This window comes from Carcharhinus amblyrhynchos, chromosome 30 (assembly GCF_965287045.1).
Source record: "Carcharhinus amblyrhynchos chromosome 30, sCarAmb.v2.hapA, whole genome shotgun sequence".
Lineage (NCBI taxonomy): Eukaryota > Metazoa > Chordata > Chondrichthyes > Carcharhiniformes > Carcharhinidae > Carcharhinus > Carcharhinus amblyrhynchos.
The window spans coordinates 16,724,757-16,745,351 of NC_137353.1; the positions used below are offsets into that span (position 1 = coordinate 16,724,757).

General features: G+C 43.2%; 1 protein-coding gene across 6 annotated transcripts in view; it reads right to left on the reverse strand.

The window, feature by feature from the left end:
* Positions 1–20,595, reverse strand: part of LOC145360108 (putative oxidoreductase YteT) — a 264,299-nt gene that overhangs the window by 45,138 nt on the left and 198,566 nt on the right. For all 6 annotated transcript variants that reach the window (XR_013889666.1, XM_080215071.1, XM_080215072.1 and 3 more), the window contains one exon: positions 5,623–5,787. Coding sequence is in view for 5 of the 6 variants with exons in the window: in XM_080215071.1 (XP_080071197.1) it covers positions 5,623–5,787 (165 nt within the window). In the remaining variant the exon portion in view is untranslated. The remainder of the gene's footprint in view (positions 1–5,622; positions 5,788–20,595) is intronic.

The following is a 20,595-nucleotide window of genomic DNA, read 5'->3' on the forward strand; positions in this document are numbered from 1 at the left end:
CTTTGGGGACAGTTTCTCCTTATCTACCCTGTCCAGGCCCCTCATGATTTTGAATGCCTCTATCAAAACTCCAATAATGGGATGGAAGAATTTCATTTCTATTGCGCTGAGGTTAGATTATGTGTCCGTCGTCACTAGGTGGAGTGCATGAATTGTATATGTTCCTTCAAGGTCAGGGGAAACTCACAGGCCAGCTGTTCAGTCCAGATAAGAAAGCTCATGAGTTCCAAAGTCAAACTAAAGTTGAATGGGCAGCAAGTCATGTTCTCCCAAGACTGGAAGGAATCAGCACTCGCAATGAACAATATGAAGCACTGGGTGGCAGCACAGTACCACAATTGAGCAAGGTCTCAATCGCTGACATTTTGCTTCCTCAAAATGTTTTCTATATAAAATGGAGCTACGTGTAGCAGTTACTGATAAGTGCCTTAATGAAGCAGTGAAATAGCTGGAAAAATGTAGGGAGAGTATTCCAGATGTTGAGACTTAGGCAACTTAAGATTAAACCACTGACAGTGAAACAATTAAAAACAGGGATGTTTAAAGGGCCAGAATTAGAGGAGTGTAGATCATATAATCACACAATAGTTACAGCATAGGAGGAGGCTATTCAGACTGTAATGGCAATGCAGATTCTCTGAGGAAGTAAATTATCCAATGGCACTCCTTCACCTTCTCCCCCACCACATATTCTTCCTTTTCATATAATAATTCAATTCCGATTGCCTCGATTAAATTGCTTCCAGCACACATTCAGACAGCACGTTCCAGATCCTAACTACTTGCTGCCTGAAAAAGCTTTTCCCTGTGTTGTCATTGTCTCTTTTGCCAGCTGCCTTAGATCTGCACCCTTTGCTTATCAATCCTTCCACCAAAAGCAACAATTTCTCCCTATCCGAGCCCTTATAAAATCGCTACAACAGAAGGAAGCCATTCAACCCATCAAACCCACACCGACAACAATACCACCCAGGTCCCACCCCTGCAATCCCACGTATTTATCCTGCTAATCCTCCTGATTCTAAGGGGCAATTTAGCGTGGCCAATCAATCTAACCTGCTCACCTTTGGACTGTGGGAGGAAACTAAAGCACTCAGAGGAAACCCAAGCAGACATGGCTAGAATATGCAAACTCCAAACAGTCACTCAAGTTCTTGGAGCTGTAAGGCAGCAGTGCTAACCACTGAACCACTTGGTTATCTCCATCAAGTTTCCTCTCAACCTTCCCCTCCAAGAATAACAGTCCCAACTCTTTCGTATCTATGTAACCGAGGTTCCTTACATTGAATGCCTACAGTGCAGAAGGACGACATTCGGCCCATCGATTCTGCACCGACTCTGATGGAACACCTAACCCTGTCCCCGTAACCCATTGTAATTACCCTGCTAATCTCCTAATTTACACATCTTGGGACACTAAGGGGCAATTTAGCATGGTCAGTCAATCTAACCAGCACATCTTTGGATTGTGGGAGGGAACCTGAGCACCTGGAGGAAACCCACATAGACATGGGGAGAACATGCTAACTCCACACAGTCACTCTAGACTGGAACTGAACCCGGGACCCTGGTGCTGTGAGGCAACAGTGCTAACCACTGTGTCACCGTGCCATCCAGAAATATTCTCATGAATCTTTTCTACACTCTTCTGATCCTTTCACATCTTTCCTAAAGTGTAATGCTCAGAACCAGACATAATACTACAGTTAAGGCCAAAAAGTGTTTCATATAAGATTAACCTAACTTTGTGCTTTTGTATGCTATGCCCCTAATTATAAAGCCTAAAATACCGTATACTCTTTCAACGTGTCCTGCCACCTTTAATCATCTGTGCACAAACTCCCGGGGCCCTGCTCTTGCATTCCCTTTAGATTGTACCCATTATTTTGTCTCTCTTCATTCTTTCTACCAAAATGAATTACTTCTGTTATGACTGGTCCCTAGACAAGGTTCCCCAAATTTGCTATCCTCCACGGGAGCTATATCCTGGACAAGATCCCTCAATTTGTTAACTTGCAGCTGGGATATCCCCAAAATGTTATGACCTGCTGAGGAGGAATGAACTAGCTCTCTCTCTTTATTCAACACTCTTGGTGGCTGGTATCAGCAAATTGCTTCTAAACAAAAACTCACAATTTGCAGAAACCTTTTCCAGCCCCATTATTTAAAAGGAGATCAATTTAACCAGGCTTTCCTGGGTTAAAGAGAGAATGAGGTTATCAACCACTAAAGGCAAGGAAATTATAAAACACACACATATACACTCATGCAGATTAAATGAGAATTGAAGGAAGTACACAAAGCAATCCTTGGCTTGTCAGAGAGGAGTAGGTGATGGGAGGTTGAGGCCATTACAATTCTTGATTCAAGGAGCACTGACTTCATTCAGTAGGTGAACAGTTGGTTACACAATTCCAATGTTCTGCAGATTGGTTGAGAAGTTGTCTTTTCAGCTGTGTCTTGGCTGACTTGGTTTGCTTCAACAATCAGAGAGAATAACTGCAAGCTTTTTCAGGCGTTTGCTGTGTCTTTTCTCTTGTGTCACATGCTGACACACCCAGCACCAGTCAATCCTGACAAGCTTGCAGCCGGTTTTTATCCCAGTCTGTGTGTATTCCTGGCAGGCAAAACCCATAAATCCAAATGGGACCCAGCTCACAGGATATCATTCCTGCTGAGAAGATACTCATCTTTAGTTCCCTCCCATTGTCTCCATTGGAGATGGTGATTAGTTTCTGGATGACATTTGTGCTTTTGATGTATCTTTGGGTATGACTCCACTGTCTCTCTCGGTATCACCCACCAGCAATTCAGCCAGTGGCTGAACTGACATCGCCCCACACCCCCAAGGTCTGATTTAAGGTTCAATATTTAGAGGTAATTTTCTCATCATGCTGACACTTGATACTTCTCTGCATTAAATTTCATCTATTATTGTCCATCCATTCCACCACAAATCTCCTCACAGCTCACAAAACTTCCCAAGTATTGCATCATCTGCAAATTTTGAAACAAGGCCCTGTACATCTTGTCTTTTTATTCATTTATAGGATGTAGGAAGAGCAGGGGTCCTAACACCAAGAAAGGACTCCACTAAAAACCTTCCTCCAACCAAAAAGCAACCATGAACTACTGCTTTCTATTCTCTGTCATTCAGCCAATTGTGTGTCAAGTTTGCTGCTGTCCCTTTGATTCCATGATCTGCAATTTTCCTCCCAAGTCTGTTGTGTGGCACTTCATTAAATTTTATCTCAGAGTGTTTTGGGGCTGGAGGAGGTTACAGAGATAGGGCAGAGCAAGGTCAAAAAAGGATTTGAAAACAAGACTGACATTGCTTGACTAGCAGCCAGTAAAGATCAATAGGCCCCAGGGGTGATAGGTGAGTAGGGCTTGGTGCGAGCCAAGACCAAGGCAGCAGAGTTCTGGATGACCTCAAGTTAACGGAGGATAGAATTTGGGAGACCAGCTATAAGTAAACTGGAATAGTCATGTCTGGAGTTAACAAGGCACGAGTGAAAATTTCAACAGTAGATAAACTGAGACAGGGGAGAAGTTAGGTAGTGTTTTGGAAATAGAAATTGGCCTTAGTGATGGTGCAAATATGTGGACGCTCACTAGTTTAAATGGAGCAAAAAAGACCAATGTAGAAGCTACTGAGATCTCAGTTCAGTAAAAAAGAAAAGTCGCCATAGTCCCAGAAGACCAAAGGCTGTGACTGGTGGTCGTTTAACCTGAGGGTCACCACACCTCAGACAAGGAGCAAGGTTGAGATGGTGGAACGTTCATGAATACCCTCAACCAGCACAGGAATTGAACCCATGTTGCTGGCGTCACTAATCAGCTGTCCAGCCAACTGAGCTAAACTGACCAGTTCAGTCCATGATGTAGAGATGCCAGCATTGGACTGGGGTAAACACAATAAGAAATCTTACAACTCCAGGTGATGAAGGAGCAATGCTCTGAAAGCTAGTGGCATTTGCTACCAAATAAACCTGTTGGACTTTAACCTGATGTTGTATGACTTCTTACTGAGTTCAGTCCATGCCAGGGTATCAGCCACTCTTTGCTTCCACAACCTAAACCATGGTTTATTTTCTCCTCGAACCCAAGGCTGTAGTCACCAATTGATGTGGCCCTGCTACCACTCCGTGTCAGATCCGATAGCTGGGTCTGTATGAATTGCTATCAAAATCAGGGTATGTATCCCGAGAATTGGAAAGGAAATCAGTGGAAAAATTACACAGAAAGATTAAACTTGGAAGAAATATAAATCAGAATATGAGGTTATAACTAATCAGTTATGACAGCCCAAATCAAAAAGGATAAATGGGCCAAGTTACAGTCCTAAAGTGGCTTTCTCTGCGATCAGCTTATTTAGACAATTCTTTGAAAGTTCTATGATTCATAAGGAAAGTACAGAGAATTATTTTTGTAGGTGCTGTTTCTTTGTTTCAAAAGATTTTCAAATTTTCCTTGAATTATCTGAATTTAGACTTCACACAAGACTCCTTCTCCTGATCAGTACAGTGAATATGCTGGAAGCACATGTGTGGATTCTGCAGGACAGCAGATCAGCTTTGGCTGTAATGCCTCAACTGTGATGCCTGTCAATATTTTCGGTCTAGTCTCATGTAAAGAATTCCCACTTGAGCAAGCTAAAGGGGGCGCCCAGAGAATCATAACCCAGCTAGTCAGCACCTTCAGGGATGTAGTCACTGCAATGACAGAGGGGGAAAGAATGACTTGCAAACACATAGCAGTTCATCAAGGAGAAATGTGTGAGTTGTTTGAATGAGTTATTTGAAGATAGGCAAAGTTGTTACGCAAGTGAATGCAGGAGATGTTCTATGCTCAGCAAAGACCCAAACAATTCAAGGTTCATTTAGACCCGAAACATTAACTCTGTTTCTCTCTATAGACACTGTCAGACCTGCTTAGTTTAGCCAACATTTTTTGTTTTTAGTTCTAATGACCTGATTTTGGTACTGTTGGTTAAGAAATACTGGCCTGGAAAACTCCTTGATCCTCTTCATGTGGTTTCAAGGGATCTTTAACATCAACACCAAAACAGGGTTCATTATGACAGTTCAACTGAGGGACAGCATTTCCAACAACACAGCATTTCTCAGTATCATACTGGACTGACAACCTAGATTGTGTGCTTGTGGAGTGGGGCTTGTACCCATACTCAATAGTTCATGCACTGAACGTAACTAACACTCAATATAGCTGGGCACAGATGCAAGGTACTTGCAAAAAAAGCAATGGCACTTGAGGGAAAACATTGTCATGCAGCGAATGGTTAGGATCTGGAATGCACTGCCAGACAGTGTGTTGGAGACAGAATCAAATGATGCTTCCAAAAGAGAATTAGATTGTTATCTGAAAAGAAAATATTTGCAGGGAAAGGCAGGGGAGCAGCACCAGGTGAATTGCTCGTTCAGAGGGTCTGGATAGACATATCAGATTGAAAGGCCACCTTCCATGTTGTATCAATGCTACAATTCTATTTTAGATTACAAAAATCACATTAAAAATATTAAATTTGACACAAAGCAATGAGGCAGAATTAAATAAAAGAAAGAAATGGTAAAGAAACTTGAATGTTTGTTAGATACATACAGCAATAGCCTGTATGAAGTTGTCCATTAGGAAGTAGTCAGCTCCTCCATGTCCTCCCAGAAGTGTTTTCTTTACTGAAGAAAAGTCCAAGGGATATTCCGTCTTTGTTTTTGTAAGGAAATCAAAAACTGTCACTGGATCCTGGCCTTCACTCATCAGTTCCCCCTATAACAGCAAACAAAAAGGTGATGATAGGCCAGTTTTTGCAATCTATAAAGAATATAACTGAAGAATAGTCCATGAGAATCTATGCCAAGCAGCTCCAGAGATGGTGTTGAACTACAGAGATCAGGGCAATCCCAGCTTTGATCCATGCTCTGTGTAGAGTTAGCTGATCTTAAGCGTGGCAATACTCTCATTAACCTCAGCCTGGCTTATGGACTGCCTGGATTCCTACTCCTTATTGCTATATATAAAGTACACATGTAAGTATCAACTGAAGACAGACCATGGATCAGCTGTGATAGTTTCACAGTTGAGTAGCCTTCCAACATTCATTGCCTAGCCTCACGTGCACAACTAACTAGAGTGTAATCAATAGTTGCAGCGCTGTGCCACCACATGAAACAGGAGAGAAGGGGTGAAAATCAGGGCTATAATGTAGTGCTTGTATTAGGCAGGTATTAAAATGTACCTTCATCATTATTATCATCTTATTCTTGCTGCAAGTATGACTACCTGAAGTTCTACAGTAGTGCAGGTGACTCAACGTAAAATGAGTTACATTGCAGTTTTCTCCCCCTCCTCAAGGCAACACACCATTTTGGGGTTAAGAATCTATCAGCATTAGCCTTCCTCTAACACCTTATCCATGGCATTCTGAATTATGCTGATAGTGGGTGTCAGTATTCAATTGTATGTGTGTGGACAGAGCTGAATGTCCTCATTGCTACACTGGCTCAAATCAGCTAACTCCACAGATGCACAGGGACCAGCTACTTTTATGATCTGTATGGTGTAGCAACTCATTTGATAAACTCTTTAAGCCATCATGGCTGTGTGGGTTGAAGTTTTACCTTCTGCCTTTACAACAGTGGTGCTTTTTGCTAAGCCCATCACTGTAGTTTTGGGTATAATGGTGAGGAATAAGCTAGGAACATGTCTCAAATTTGAGCCTAATTTAGTTGATGATAAATGTTCAGTAATAGCTTCAATAATTAACACTCCCAAAATATACCAGAGAACAAACAGGAAAGAAAATGGTTTCCATCATATTTTAAAACAAATTTGTCATTTTATTGGACAAAAAGTATGAAAAGTAAGACACATCTTCCTGACAGGTAACACTTCACACTGGGGTTTGCATTTCTTAATGTTACTCCCTTCACAGTGCACCATACCTATTAGAGATTCCTAGCTGCATGCCACAATCTTCTGGTTATGGCAGAATAGATGAACTGAACAGTAATACTAACAACAGTTTACATTTCCATAGCATTCCTCAAATAAAGAAAAATATAGGGCACACCACATGAGGATGGGAAGAACAAATAATTGGCAATAAATTATCAGCGATATTTAGCCAAAAAAATCATAGAACCATAAAATCCCTACAGTAAAGGAGGAGGCCATTTGGTTTCTACCAACTCTTCGAAAGAGCATCTAACCAGGCCCAACACCTACCCTATCCCCATAGCTCTGCACATCTTACTATGGTTAATCCACCTAACCTACGCATCTTGGGACACTAAGTGGCAATTTAGCGTGGACAATCCACCTAACCTGCATATCTTTGAACTGTGGGAGAAAACTGGAGCACTTGGTGAAAATTTGACACAGTCAATGTTGAAATCGAACCCAGGTCTCTGGCTCTGTAAGGCAGCAATACTAACCAATGTGCCACTGTGTCACCCTATTGAACCCACTGAAAGAAAATGACATGAACAAGACAGACAACTTTGCTGCAATTGCGAACATGTTGAATTATGTAACATCAACAAATAAAATTTACTGACACTCAGTATTTGCTGCAATTAAGGCATTATGCTAACCAGTGACGTGACGTACATAGTGCATTTTATAGATGGTACGCAGCTGCCACTGTGCGTCAGCAGCGGAGGAAGTTGATGTTTAAGGTGGAGGATGGGGTGCCAATCAAGCAGGCTGCTTTGTCCTGAAATGGTGTCAAGCTTCTTGAGTGTTGTTGAAACTGCACTCATCCAGGCACATGAACAGTATCAATCATACTCCTGACTTGGGCCTTGTAAATGGTATATAGGCTTTGGGGGCTCAGAAAGTGAGTTATGCCCCACAAAATTCCCAGCCTCTGATCTGCTCTTATAGCCACAATATTTGCATGGCTGGTCTAATTCAGTTGCTGGAATGGTAACCGCCAGGATCTTGATAATGGGGAATTCAGTGACGGTAATGCTATTGAATGTCAAGGGGCAATGATTGGATTCTCTTTTGCTGGAGATGGTCATTGTCTGGAATTGTGTGGTGTAGAAGTTACTTGCCACTTATCAGACCAAGCCTGAATGTTGCCCAGGTTTTGTTGCATACTAGTACAGACTGCTTCAGTATCTGAGGAGTCATGAATGATGCTGAACATTGTACAATTCAGAACCTAGAAGGCTTCCAGTGTGGGAATTGCCTAATATATAAGCCACTGGATCAACCTTCTGAATTGCAAGAACAGCCCAATTATATATAACTTTAAAATCCTAATAAAAATCAAAGAACAAAAAAAAATTACAGCACAGGAACAGGCACTTTAGCCCTCCAAGTCTGCACCAACCATGCTGCCTGACTGAACTAAAAGCCCCTACCTATCCAGGGACCATAGCCCTCTATTCCCATCCTATTCATGTATTTGTCAAGACGCCCCTTAAAAGTCACGATTGTATCTGCTTCCACTACCTCCACTGGCAGCGAGTTCCAGGCACCCACAACCCTCTGTAAAAAAACTTCTCATACATCTCCTTTAAACTATGCCCCTCACACCTTAAACCTATGCCTCCTAGTAACTGACTCTTCCACCCTGGGAAAAAGCTTCTGACTATCCACTCTGTCCATGCCCCTCATAATCTTCTATCAGTTCACCCCTCAACCTCCGCTGTTCCAGTGAGAACAAACCAAGTTTTTCCAACCTCTCCTCATAGCTAATGCCCTCCACACCAGGCAACATCCTGGTAAATCTTTTCTGTACCCTCTCCAAAGCCTCCACATCCTTCTGATAGTATGGCGACCACAATTGAACACTATATTCCAAGTGTGGCCTAACTAAAGTTCTAGAAAGCTGCAACACGACTTGCCAATTTTTAAACTCAATGCCCCAGCCAATGAAGGCAAGTATGCCGTATGTCACCTTGGCTACCTTCTCCACCTGTGTTGCCACTTTCAGTGACCTGTGTACCTATACATCCAGATCACTCTGCTTATCAATATTCATAAGGGTTCTGCCATTTACTGTACAATTCCTATCTTTATCAGACCTTCCAAGATGCACTACCTCACATTTAGCCGCATTAAACTCCATCTGCCATCTCTTCGTCCAGGTTTCCAACCGATCTATATCCTGCTGTATCCTCTGATGTTCTATATCCTGCTGTATCCTCTGATGTTCCTCATCACTTTCTGCAAATCCACCAACTTTTGTGTCGTCCGCAAACTTACTAATCAAACCAGTTACATTTTCCTCCAAATCATTTATATATAGTACAAACAGCAAAGGTCCCAGCACTGATCCCTAAGGAATGACACTAGTCACAGCCCTCCATTCATAAACGTACCCTCTTGTCTTCTATGACCAAGCCAGTTCTGTATCCACCTTGCCAGCTCATGTGATCCCATGCGACTTCATCTTCTGCACCAATCTGGCATGAGGAATCTTGTCAAAGGCCTTACTGAAGTCCATGTAGACAATATCCACTGCCCTACCCTCATTAATCATCTTTGTCACTTCTTCAAAAAACTCAAATCAAGTTAGTGAGGCACGACCTCCCCTTCACAAAACCATGTTGCCTCTCGCTAATACATCCAGTTGTTTCCAAGTGGGAGTAAATCTTGTCTCGAAGAATCCTCTCCAATAATTTCCCTACCACTGACGTCAGGCTCACCGGCCTGTAATTACCTGGATTATCTTGCTACCTTCATCCTTGCTGAGTGTCAGGGGGATATTCATGCACTTGGGCACTGTGCATGTGTTTGTTACTGTTAACACAATGACACTTACATGAGGGAAAGTGATCAGGGCGGTCTATCACTCATTAGCTCATACTTTCAACAGCAGTGGGACACAGTTAAAAATGGAATGACTGACTAAACAATAGTCTCTCATGGTAAGATTAGAAAGAATGAAGATAATAAGAACTGCTGCCCATCAGAGATATCATCTGAAGGTGCAAGGTGAAGATGGTGCACATCAAAAGTGAGGCATGGGCACGATTTTCCAAATCCTCTTTGAAATGAACAGAAAGCTGTATGAAGTGTGCATTTTAATTTCTAATGTAGGCAGGCAAGGTTCCTCAGTTACTGAGTTAGTACTGCTGCCTTACACTATGAAGTCAGAAAATTAATTAATTATTTTTAAAAACTGTGATGAAGTCGATTCTACTTTTCAAGGGGACTTGATGGCAGAGTGCAAGGAGCTGGCTGTACCTGATCAAACCCATGCTGAAACTACCTCTGGAGTGTTTGATGGGGACAGCGAAGAGGGAACTTTACTCTATCTATTTCACGCTGCACCTGTCCTGAGAGTGTTTGATTAGGAAGTGTAGAGGGAACTTTACTCTGTATTTGACTCTGTGCTGTACCTGTCTTGGAAATGTTTGATGGGGACAGTGTAGAGGGAGCTTTAATCTGTATCTAACCCCGTGCTGTACCTGTCCTGGGAGTGTCTGATGGGGAAGCGTAGATGGAGTTTTACTCTGCATCTAACCCCATGCTGTACATGTCCTGGGAGTGTTTGATGAGGAAGTGTAGAAGGAGCTTTACTCTGTGTCTAACCCTGTCCTGCACCTGTCCTGGGAGTGTTTGATGGGGATAGTTAAGAGAGAGCTTTACTCTGTATCTAACTCTGTGCTGTACCTGCCCTGGGACGTTTTGAACTTTCCACACACCTGACGAAAGAACACTGTTTCCGAAAGTTTGTGGGATTACTATCAAATAAACTGGTTGACTTAAACTGGTGTTGTGAGACTTCTTACTATGTTTGATGGGGACAGTGTAGAGGAGCTTTACTCTATATCTAACCCTGTGCTGCACCTGTCCTGGGAATGTCTGCCGGGATACAGTGTAGAGGGAGTTGTTCTCTGTATTTAACCTGTGCTGTACCTACCCTGGTGGTTCCTGGTTCTAACACTTGTTGCAAAATATGGTAGGTGTTCTCTTCCCTACCAAACATCCCTTATTACCTTGCACTTCCAAAAATTCTCCCCAAAAAATAAAGTCACAATGTCCATATTTTATGTATTCATTTGGATGAAGCTGCTTAGGTTCAAATATATATCAACTTAGGTGGTTGTCAGTTGCATTTTTCTGATCACATCGATTCCACTACATCTCTCCTTCTGTGTTAAAGCTTTCTGCTGATGCTGGATTTTTAAAATTTTCTTCATTTCTTATTGTTCAAGCAGCTGATTTGCTTTTAGTCAGCTTCCAGCACAGCTTAAGCGCAGATAAACTCCCCAAAGCACCATCTGCTCCAAGCCTGGCTCCACAGCACAATAACAAGTGCCTCCTCATTCCCTCTTGGGAGGCATTTCCATTAATTTCTAATGGGGAAGATGATACCGAGGCAGATATTTTCCTTTGAGCTGTTGGCTGCTTCAGCACATTGTGATTGGATCCCAGGAGAGCAATGCTAAAACAGTGACAGCCTCAGTTTATGCATTGATTCAGGCTGGCTCTAAAATGAAGAGCAACACATACAGTGAAAGTGAGAGAGTGCTACACATAGTTGATACAATGCACAGAAAAATGGAACATAAATGAGTAAAATAACCTGATCTTTCACTGGTTTTATGAATTCTGTCATATTTAATACGGATCAGTTATACACAATAATAAGAAGTGAAGAAATAATGCCATAACAGCAACATGCAGATATCTGAAACCAACAAGGGCATCTAGTGGGTGAGGACAGATAGTGAACATATAGTCCCATCGCAGTGATAGAACTGCACACCTGCTACAGGTAGAGTGAAATTGTCCTCGCGAAGTAAACAGCAGGACTGCACTCATTCATCCACACAAATGTCCATGAGAATACAGATGCAGACACACATGCAAATATTCACCCAGACGTGTGTAAGAAGGCAAGAACGTGGACATAAGTGAAACCAAAAGTTTGCTCCATGGACCACTGGGATATTTGCTGGTCCCCTACATTTGCCATCCTGACCATCAACTGGGATCTGGAAACCAACATCCTAATGATGTGGCTTCACCATACTGTGTAACTACAGTCTGAACCTTGGTGAACTGTGATCCTGTGATCTCTGTGTAGGAATACTTAAGGGGATTTCAGATGAGGTTTTGATTAGGCTTGACTGAAACCTGGGAGGATGGTTCACATTCACCTACTGCCTTTCACAACCTCAGGTCATGAAGCCTTCCAGAATTAAGTGGCCTGCCAACGTTGACTTGGAGACACTGAAGGATGACCAGCAAACGTGGAATGGAATGCCAGCAAGAATCAGTGCCTTCACCACAGGAGAGGGAAAATATAACAAAAATCATTTGGTATTGCAAGTGTTAACACTGCAGCCAAAATCAGAAAAAAAAGCTGAGTGTAGGCGTTCAAGTAATCAATTGTGCTAGGAACACAATATCAGAACTATTTCAGAGGCCGTAATGGACAAACACTATATTGAGACAACTCAGCTGTTTGCTCTATTTATAGTATTTTGTATTTAGAAATGAAATTTTGGGAAACAATCGTGCTGTCAGGAAACACACCCCATACAGTCTTCAGCATGATCTGTCAGTTGAGCCAAGAACACTCTTCCTTTGTTGTTTTAATAACAGAAACATTCATCACAACAACTCAGTTTCTGGCAAGAGGAAGGAGTTGGTTCCTGACGAACTGTCAGACAGTTTCAAAACGTGACTCACACAATCCTAATTTAATTATTCCTCTCACCAAATTGCTAAATGTCCCCCACTCCTGGCTTGGATTTTCCTTTTGGTTGCGATCTTCCACCTCTGACCCCAACCTTCTTAGAACCAAATGCCTTACTACCAAACCTTCTATAACCCTTAACACCTCAGAGTTGGACTTCCACCACCCCAACCCTCCTGTAACTTTCACCCATCAGGCTGAGATGTAGCCCCCTCCCCCAACCCTCTGCCATCAGGGTGGGTGTAACCCACCCCCAACCCTCCAGTAACCCTCGCCCAACCCTTCCCCATCAGGGTGGGGTTTAGCCCACCCCAACCCTCCCCCATCAGAATCGGGCGTAGCATGCCTCCAACCCCTCCCCCGTAACCCTCCGCCATCAGGGGTGTGTAGCTCATCCTGAACCCTCCTGTAACCCTCCTCCATCAGGGTGGCAATTAAGCCTGGCAGTCCACAGTAATTCAGGCACATTTTCTTGGCCGAGGTGCATTAGGTAGATTACCAGCACTAGGGGGATGCCTGTAAAACTAGGCAGTGCTGTCATTGCAGCATTCGAAAAGATGACAAATTTGAGGCAGAAGAGCCCTGATGATGGCAGCTGCCGCAGTTGTATAGGATATAACAGATACTAGACCCTCCAAAGATAGGTGCATGATACCAAGATTGGAAAGGGGTGGAGGTCACCATCTACCAGGTCTTCTTTTTGCACATGGTAGGTTTGGGAGGACAGTTGTCCCAAGGAAAGAAAATTTATAATAAATGCAAAATATTGCAGATGTTGGAAATCTGAAATCAAAATAGAAAATGCTGGAAAAATCTTAGCAGGTCTGGCAGCATCTGTGGAGACAGAACATTTATCTTCTGTCTGAATGGAGCAGGAGATATTAAAGCAAAATATTATGCTCAGCTCCAATGGTTTGTCCTTCAGTATGTTGCCCAAATAGCCACAAGTCAGAACTGGAGAGACTCAACACCGAGTGCTGGCGGGCTGTTCAGCTGTGGAGTGCATCAAATCTGAGGACGGTCTAGCTCCTGACAATTTCCTCATATGCCATTGGTAACAAAATTGTCTGACTTTTCCCCCCTCCTTAATCCAAGTCTTACAGTTGCTAATGCTTCATCTATTCACAGATAAACTCACAGAAACATCAGAGTGTAGGCTTTATTATACATGACAATTAAGAATACACTGTTCCATGTAGTCATTTTCCATCTACTTATCCCCTCATGCCTCCTAGATTTAGCAGTGGGAGGCTGCCAATTACGGAACAGCCTTTACCAGTAGCAGTTTTAAAATAAAATGGGGGTAAAAACACTCCTGAGGTGCTAAGAGTTGGCCCCAAGAGTTCCTGTTAATTCTCTAAGCTCACAGGTCACATCATACTCTCATTTATAAAGAAAGACAATGAGGTCTAATTTTGGATCAATATTTCTCAATAAATACAGGCAGGGGGGACAGAGGTAATCAACTGAAAACAGCATTCTCTCCATGAGATGACACATAACCGCCCAGCTTTCTGCTAAAGCTGCTCTAGCCTGGGCCACTAGGAAATGATGTGGAGATGCCAGCATTGGACTGGAGTAAACACAGTGAGAAGTCTCACAACACCAGCTTAAAGTCCAACCAGTTTATTTGATAGTAAACCTACAAGCTTTTGGGGTTTGACCCTTAATCAGGTGAGTGGAGAGTTCTGATCTCAAACAGAGCATATAAAAGGCACACACAGTTTACAGAATACTGATTAGAATGTGAGTCTTTACAGCTAACCGGCTTTTCAAGTCTTAAAGATGCAGACAATATGAGTGGAGATAGCATTAGGCAAATATTAAAGAGGTATGTATTGTCTCCAGACAGGACAGTAAGTGAGATTTTACAAGTTCAGGCAAGTCATGGGGGTTACAGAAAGTACAACATGAACCCTAGATCCTGGTTGAGGCCGTCCTCATATGTGCAGAACTTGGCTTTCATTCTCTGCTCAGCGACTCTGAGCTGTCATGTGTCATGAAGGCTGCCTTGGAGAACGCTTACCCGAAGATCAGAGGCTGAATGCCCGTGACCACTGAAGTGTTTGCCAAAAGGAAGGGAACAGTCTTGCCTGGTGATTATCGAGCAATGTTCATTCATCCGTTGTCGTAGCGTCTGCATGCTCTCCCCAATGTACCATGCTTTGGAACATCCTTTCCTGCAGTGTATAAGGTAGACAACGTTGGCCGAGTTGCAAGAATATGTGCCATGTACCTGTGGATGGTGTTCTCACGTGAGATGATGGCATCTGTGTCGATGATCTGGCATGTCTTGCAGAGGTTGCTGTGGCAGGGTTGTGTGGTGTTGTAGTCACTGTTCTCCTGAAGGCTGGGTAGTTTGCTGCGAACAATGGTCTGTTTGAGGATGTGCAGTTGTTTGAAGGCAAGAAGTGGGGGTGTGGGGATGGCCCTGGCGAGATGTTTGTCTTCATCAATGATATGTTGCAGACTTCGGAGAAGATGTCGTAGCTTCTCCACTCCGGGGAAGTACTGGACAACAAAGGGTACTCTGTCCACCGTGTCCCATGTTTGTCTTCTGAGGAGATCGGTGCAATTTTTCGCTGTGGCGCGTCAGAACTGTCGATTGATGAGTCCAGTGCCATATCCTGTTCTGATGAGGGCATCTTTCAGCGTCTGGAGGTGTCTGATGCTGAAAGATGCCCTCATAAGAACAGGATATGGCACTCGACTCATTGATTGACAGTTCCGACGCGCCACAGCGAAAAACTGCACAGACCTCCTCAGAAGACAAACATGGGACACGGTGGACAGAGTACCTTTCGTCGTCCAGTACTTCCCCGGAATGGAGAAGCTACGACATCTTCTCCGGAGTCTTCAACATATCATTGATGAAGACAAACATCTCGCCAGAGCCATCCCCACACCCCCACTTCTTGCTTTCAAACAACTGCACAACCTCAAACAGACCATTGCCCGCAGCAAACTACTCAGCCTTCAAGAGAACAGTGACTACAACACCACACAACCCTGCCACAGCAACCTCTGCAAGACATGCCGGATCATCGACACAAATGCCATCATCTCACATGAGAACACCATCCACAGGTACACAACACATACTCTTGCAACTCGGCCAACATTGTCTTCCTGATATGCTGCAGGAAAGGATGTCCCGAAGCATGGTACATTGGGGAGACAACAGACGAATGAACATCGCTCGACAATCACCAGGCAAGACTGTTCCCTTCCTGTTGGCGAACACTTCAGCGGTCACAGGCATTCAGCCTCTGATCTTCGGGTAAGCGTTCTCCAAGGCGGCCTTCACGACACATGACAGCGCAGAATCGCTGAGCAGAGACTGATAGCCAAGTTCCGCACACGAGGATGGCCTCAACCGGGATCTTGGGTTCATGTCACACTTTCTGTAGCCCCCATGACTTGCCTGAACTTGTAAAATCTCACTTACTGTCCTGTCTGGAGATAATATACATCTCTTTAACCTATGCCTAATGCTATCTCCACTCACATTATCTACATCTTTAAGGTTTAAATAGGAGGTTAGCTGTAAAGACTCGTATTCTAATCAGTATTAGAAATCATAGAAACCCGACAGTACAGAAAGAGGCCATTCGGTCCATCGAATCTGCACCGACCACAATCCCACCCAGGCCCTACCCCCATATCCCTACATATTTACCCACTAATCCCTCTAACCTACACATCTCAGGACATTAAGGGCAATTTTTAGCATGGCCAATCAACCTAACCCGCACATCTTTGGTCAGTGGAAGGAAACCGGAGCACCCGGGGAAACCCACGCAGACACGAGGAGAACATGCAAAACTCCACACAGATAGCGACCCAGGAATCGAACCCAGGTCCCTGGAGCTGAGAAGCAGCAGTGCTAACCACTATGCCAGCGTGTAGCCCCAAGGATCAGGGACCCATGTTTGATTTCCGGCCTGGTCACTGCTCGTGTGGAGTTTGCACGTTCTCCCTGTGTCTATGTGGGTCACCTCTGGGTGCTCCAGCCTCCCTCCACAGTCTCTAAGATGTGCTGGTTAGGTGCTTTCACCCGAACAGGTGCCAGAATGTGGTGACTAGGGGGTTTTCACAGTAACTTCATTGCAGTGTTAATGTAAGCCATACTGTGACTAATAAATCAACTTTAGTCGGCAAGGCTAAGGGGAAAGCCCCTGCACCGCGCAGGAGACCTTCCCCCAGTGGGCCAGAGATCTCAAAGCCTTGGACCTTTGGAGGGCAACACCATGGTCATCAAAGGAAACAGGACAAGACACTGAGCTGACTGCCTCACCCTTAACTGCAGATGTCAGTGCTGGCTCTTTGGTTGTGTTTTCCAATTAATCCCACTCCCCCCTTTCCTTTCCCAATAGCCCCGTAATTCTTCCTTCTCGAGTATTTATCCAATTTTGTACTGAAAATTATTTTTGAATTTGCTTTCACTACACTTTCATGCAGTGTATTCTAGAACCAGGATCTTCTGGTCTTAAGTGCAACGGGAAGCTTGACGGACAAAAAACTGTGTGTGCCTTTTATATTCTCTGTTTGAGACCAGAACTCTCCACTTACCTGACAAAGGGGCAAACCCCAAAAGCTTGTGGGTTTACTATCAAATAAACTGGTTGGACTTTAAGCTGGTGTTGTGAGACTTCCCACTAGGAGTTGCCCAAGAGCTTAAAGTAGTTATTGGGGCCCCATTTTCAAGTTCCATATGTGACTGAAGTAATATAAATGCTAATGGACACCAGATTATCAACTGAGTTTCATTTGTTTTCACCATGCTGAGAAATTGGTAACTGCTCTGAGAAATCTCCCTCTTTCTCAGTGACATCAACATACCATTACACAAAAATATCCAGTTGAGGAAATAAGACAGTAAATTCAATCCTAATGATCTTTAACTTTGGCTTTAAGAGGCTGTTATTTTAAAATTCATTTTCTACCTTTCTCTCCTGATGGCAGTAATGGAAATGTGAATACTGGATGCACTTTCAACGAGGTTTTATACGAAGCTCGCAGCTTCAAAACACTTCACCACAGGCAACTTACAAAAGCACCAGTGTGCTGCTCCACCAAGTGGTAAGATGGAAGGGTTGCATTTCTTTTAATTGAGCAATTTATCAGGCTGCTTTTCCCCAACTCTTCCAGGAACACTTACCAACCAAGGTAGGTAACAAACCCTGAATCAATGTGTATGTGTTCCAACCTTTTGAGTAATGCCCAGCGGCAATTTTCATTGCAAGTCTTGCAGTTTCCTCATTGTGGATCCGTGTCACGTAGTCATTCAGCTGGAAGGCATGGTACACCTCTTGTGCCAATGTCAGCCACATTGATGTTCCAGATTTCCAAATCCAGTGTTAATTAATTACCAGTATTACTTGTCATCAACAACTAAACATTGGTTCTTGTGCGAGGGGCACTGGATAAAAACCACCACTGTTAGCTCACTCCACTACGTGGATCTCAGTGACACTATAAACCAGGGACCTCCCTTCGGAGGATCATAAGAAGTTAACAACATAGAAAAGGTGATTCAGTCAGTTAAGCCCATGCCAGCACTCTGAAAGTGTTATCCCACTTTCTGCATACCCTCTAATAAATATATTTTTTCAACAATATCACCTTGTATTTTTAATCACACCTTCAATGTAAAAACAAAATCCAAGGACCTTCACAAAGGTGCAATCAAACAAAATCAGATACTCAGCTGGAGATGGTGATATTGAAAAGGATGATCAAAACCATTGTTTTAAGGAGGCCCCTAGGGTCTGCTGGAGGGACAGAAGAACTTAGCGAGCCAGTAAAGTGCAGAGATCTGATGACTGAAAGCATTGCTGCCAATTGTGAGCATGATGTGGAGATGCTGGCGTTGGACTGGGGTAAACACAGTAAGAAATCTCACAACACAGGTTAAAGTCCAACAACTTTATTTGATAGTAAACCCATAACCTTTCGGAAATGCTGTTCCTTCGTCAGGTGTGACGAAGGAACAGCATTTCCGAAAGCTTGTGGATTTACTATCAAATAAATTTGTTGGATTTTAACCTGGCGTTGTGAGACTGCCAATTGTGAGCCACAGAGTCAGGCAAAAGAATTGAAGGCTGGGTACAGTTCTGAAAAGGGGACCTTGGGTTGGAGGAAGTCCCAGATACAGGGAGGAAAATGGCCATGAAGGGATGAATGTAAACATAAGTTTGAACATATTAATTTGAGAGCTTAGGAAAAAAAGAAAGACTTGCATCGTTCATGACCTCAGGAAGTCCCAAAATACTTTACAGCCAATTAGGTACTTTTGAAGTTTAGTCATTGTTATAACATGGGAAATACAGTGGTCAATTTGGGCACAGCAACCTCCCAGAACAGCAGTGTGATAAACTGTTCTAGTGGTATTGATTGAAGGGCAAAATGGCCAGGAAACTTCCCAGCTTTTTCTCAAAATAATGCAAAGAGATCTTTTACATCCAGCTGAGAGGGCAGACAGGGCAGTTCAAAACTTCACCTGAAAGATGGAAATTGGGAAAACAGGAGCCAATGTAGATCAACACAGATAGAAATGATAGGTAAACAAAACTTGACAAAAGATAAAAATTGACCAGCAGAGTTTTGGATGAGCTAAAATTTATGGGAGATTAAGGATAGGATGCTAGCCAAGATCAAATTGCAATAGTCAGTGTTAACTTAGAAATGGGAACATTGAAACATTGAAACTAGAAGCATAAAGACTAATAGGTCATTTGGCCTTTGAGCCTATTCTGCCATTCATTTTGATCATGGTTGATCATCAAATTCAATATCCCGATCCTGCCTTCCCGTGACCCCTTTAGCCCCAAGAGCTATAGAAATATAGAAAATAGAACAAAGGCAAGGATGAGAATTTCAGTATTGGACAAATTGAGGCAAGGGTGGAGGCAATGTTACAGAGATGGAATTGGGCAGTCTTTATGATGGAGAGGATTAGGGTCAGAAAGTCAGCTCGAGGTCAAATTGGTTTTGAACAATATGGTTCAACTTGTGATAGAGATTAGCAAGAGGACAGAATCTGTGGAAAGCGCATGAATTATGTAGCATGGGCTGCAGACAATGGCCACAGTCTTCCCAATGTTTAACTGAAGGATGTTGCAGTATATTCAAAACTGGATGTTGGGCAGGCAGTCTGACAATGCCTAGGCAGTGAGGGGTTTGAGGGAGGTGCTGCAAAGGTACAGGAAGAAGTTATCAACAAACAAGCTGAAACTGATTCCACACTTTCTGATGATCTTGCCAAAGCATGTGGATTAAACAGACAGAGAGACAAATCCTTGGGAGATTTCAGACACAACAGGAAGAGTAGTTGGAGATACATTGGCTAAAAATAAATAGGCAAAAGCGGAATAAAGCAAAGCTAGCCCCACTGAGCTTCACAATGCAAGATATGTGATCCATTGTGTCAAAGGCTATTGAATGGTCAAATTGGAATAATGCACCATTGTCATTGTCACAGAGGATAAAATTTGTGACTCTGATGAGGATTATGTGCTGTGGTACATAATCTGACTGGAGAAATTTAAAGATGTCACTGTAGGAAAGGTGATCACAGATTGAGGAGGCAGCAATACTCTCAAGGACTTTGGAGAGGGAAGGAAGGTTCAAGATGGGTCAATATTTTACGAGGACTTTGCAATCTAGAGTATTTCTTGAATTGGGGTGGGAGTCAATGCTTTGAAAGGGAACAGTGTATGAGGAATGAAAATATTTAGATTGTCAGCTGATATGGGAACCAGGAAGGGAAGTACAATGATGCTCAGTTTAATGGGAATTAGGTCAAGGGAGCAGGAGCTGGGTCTCATGGACATGCAAGGCCATGAGGAGGGGATAGAATGACAACCAGAAACTCAATTATTCATTTCCCTTTTAAAACCTGTTCTGCT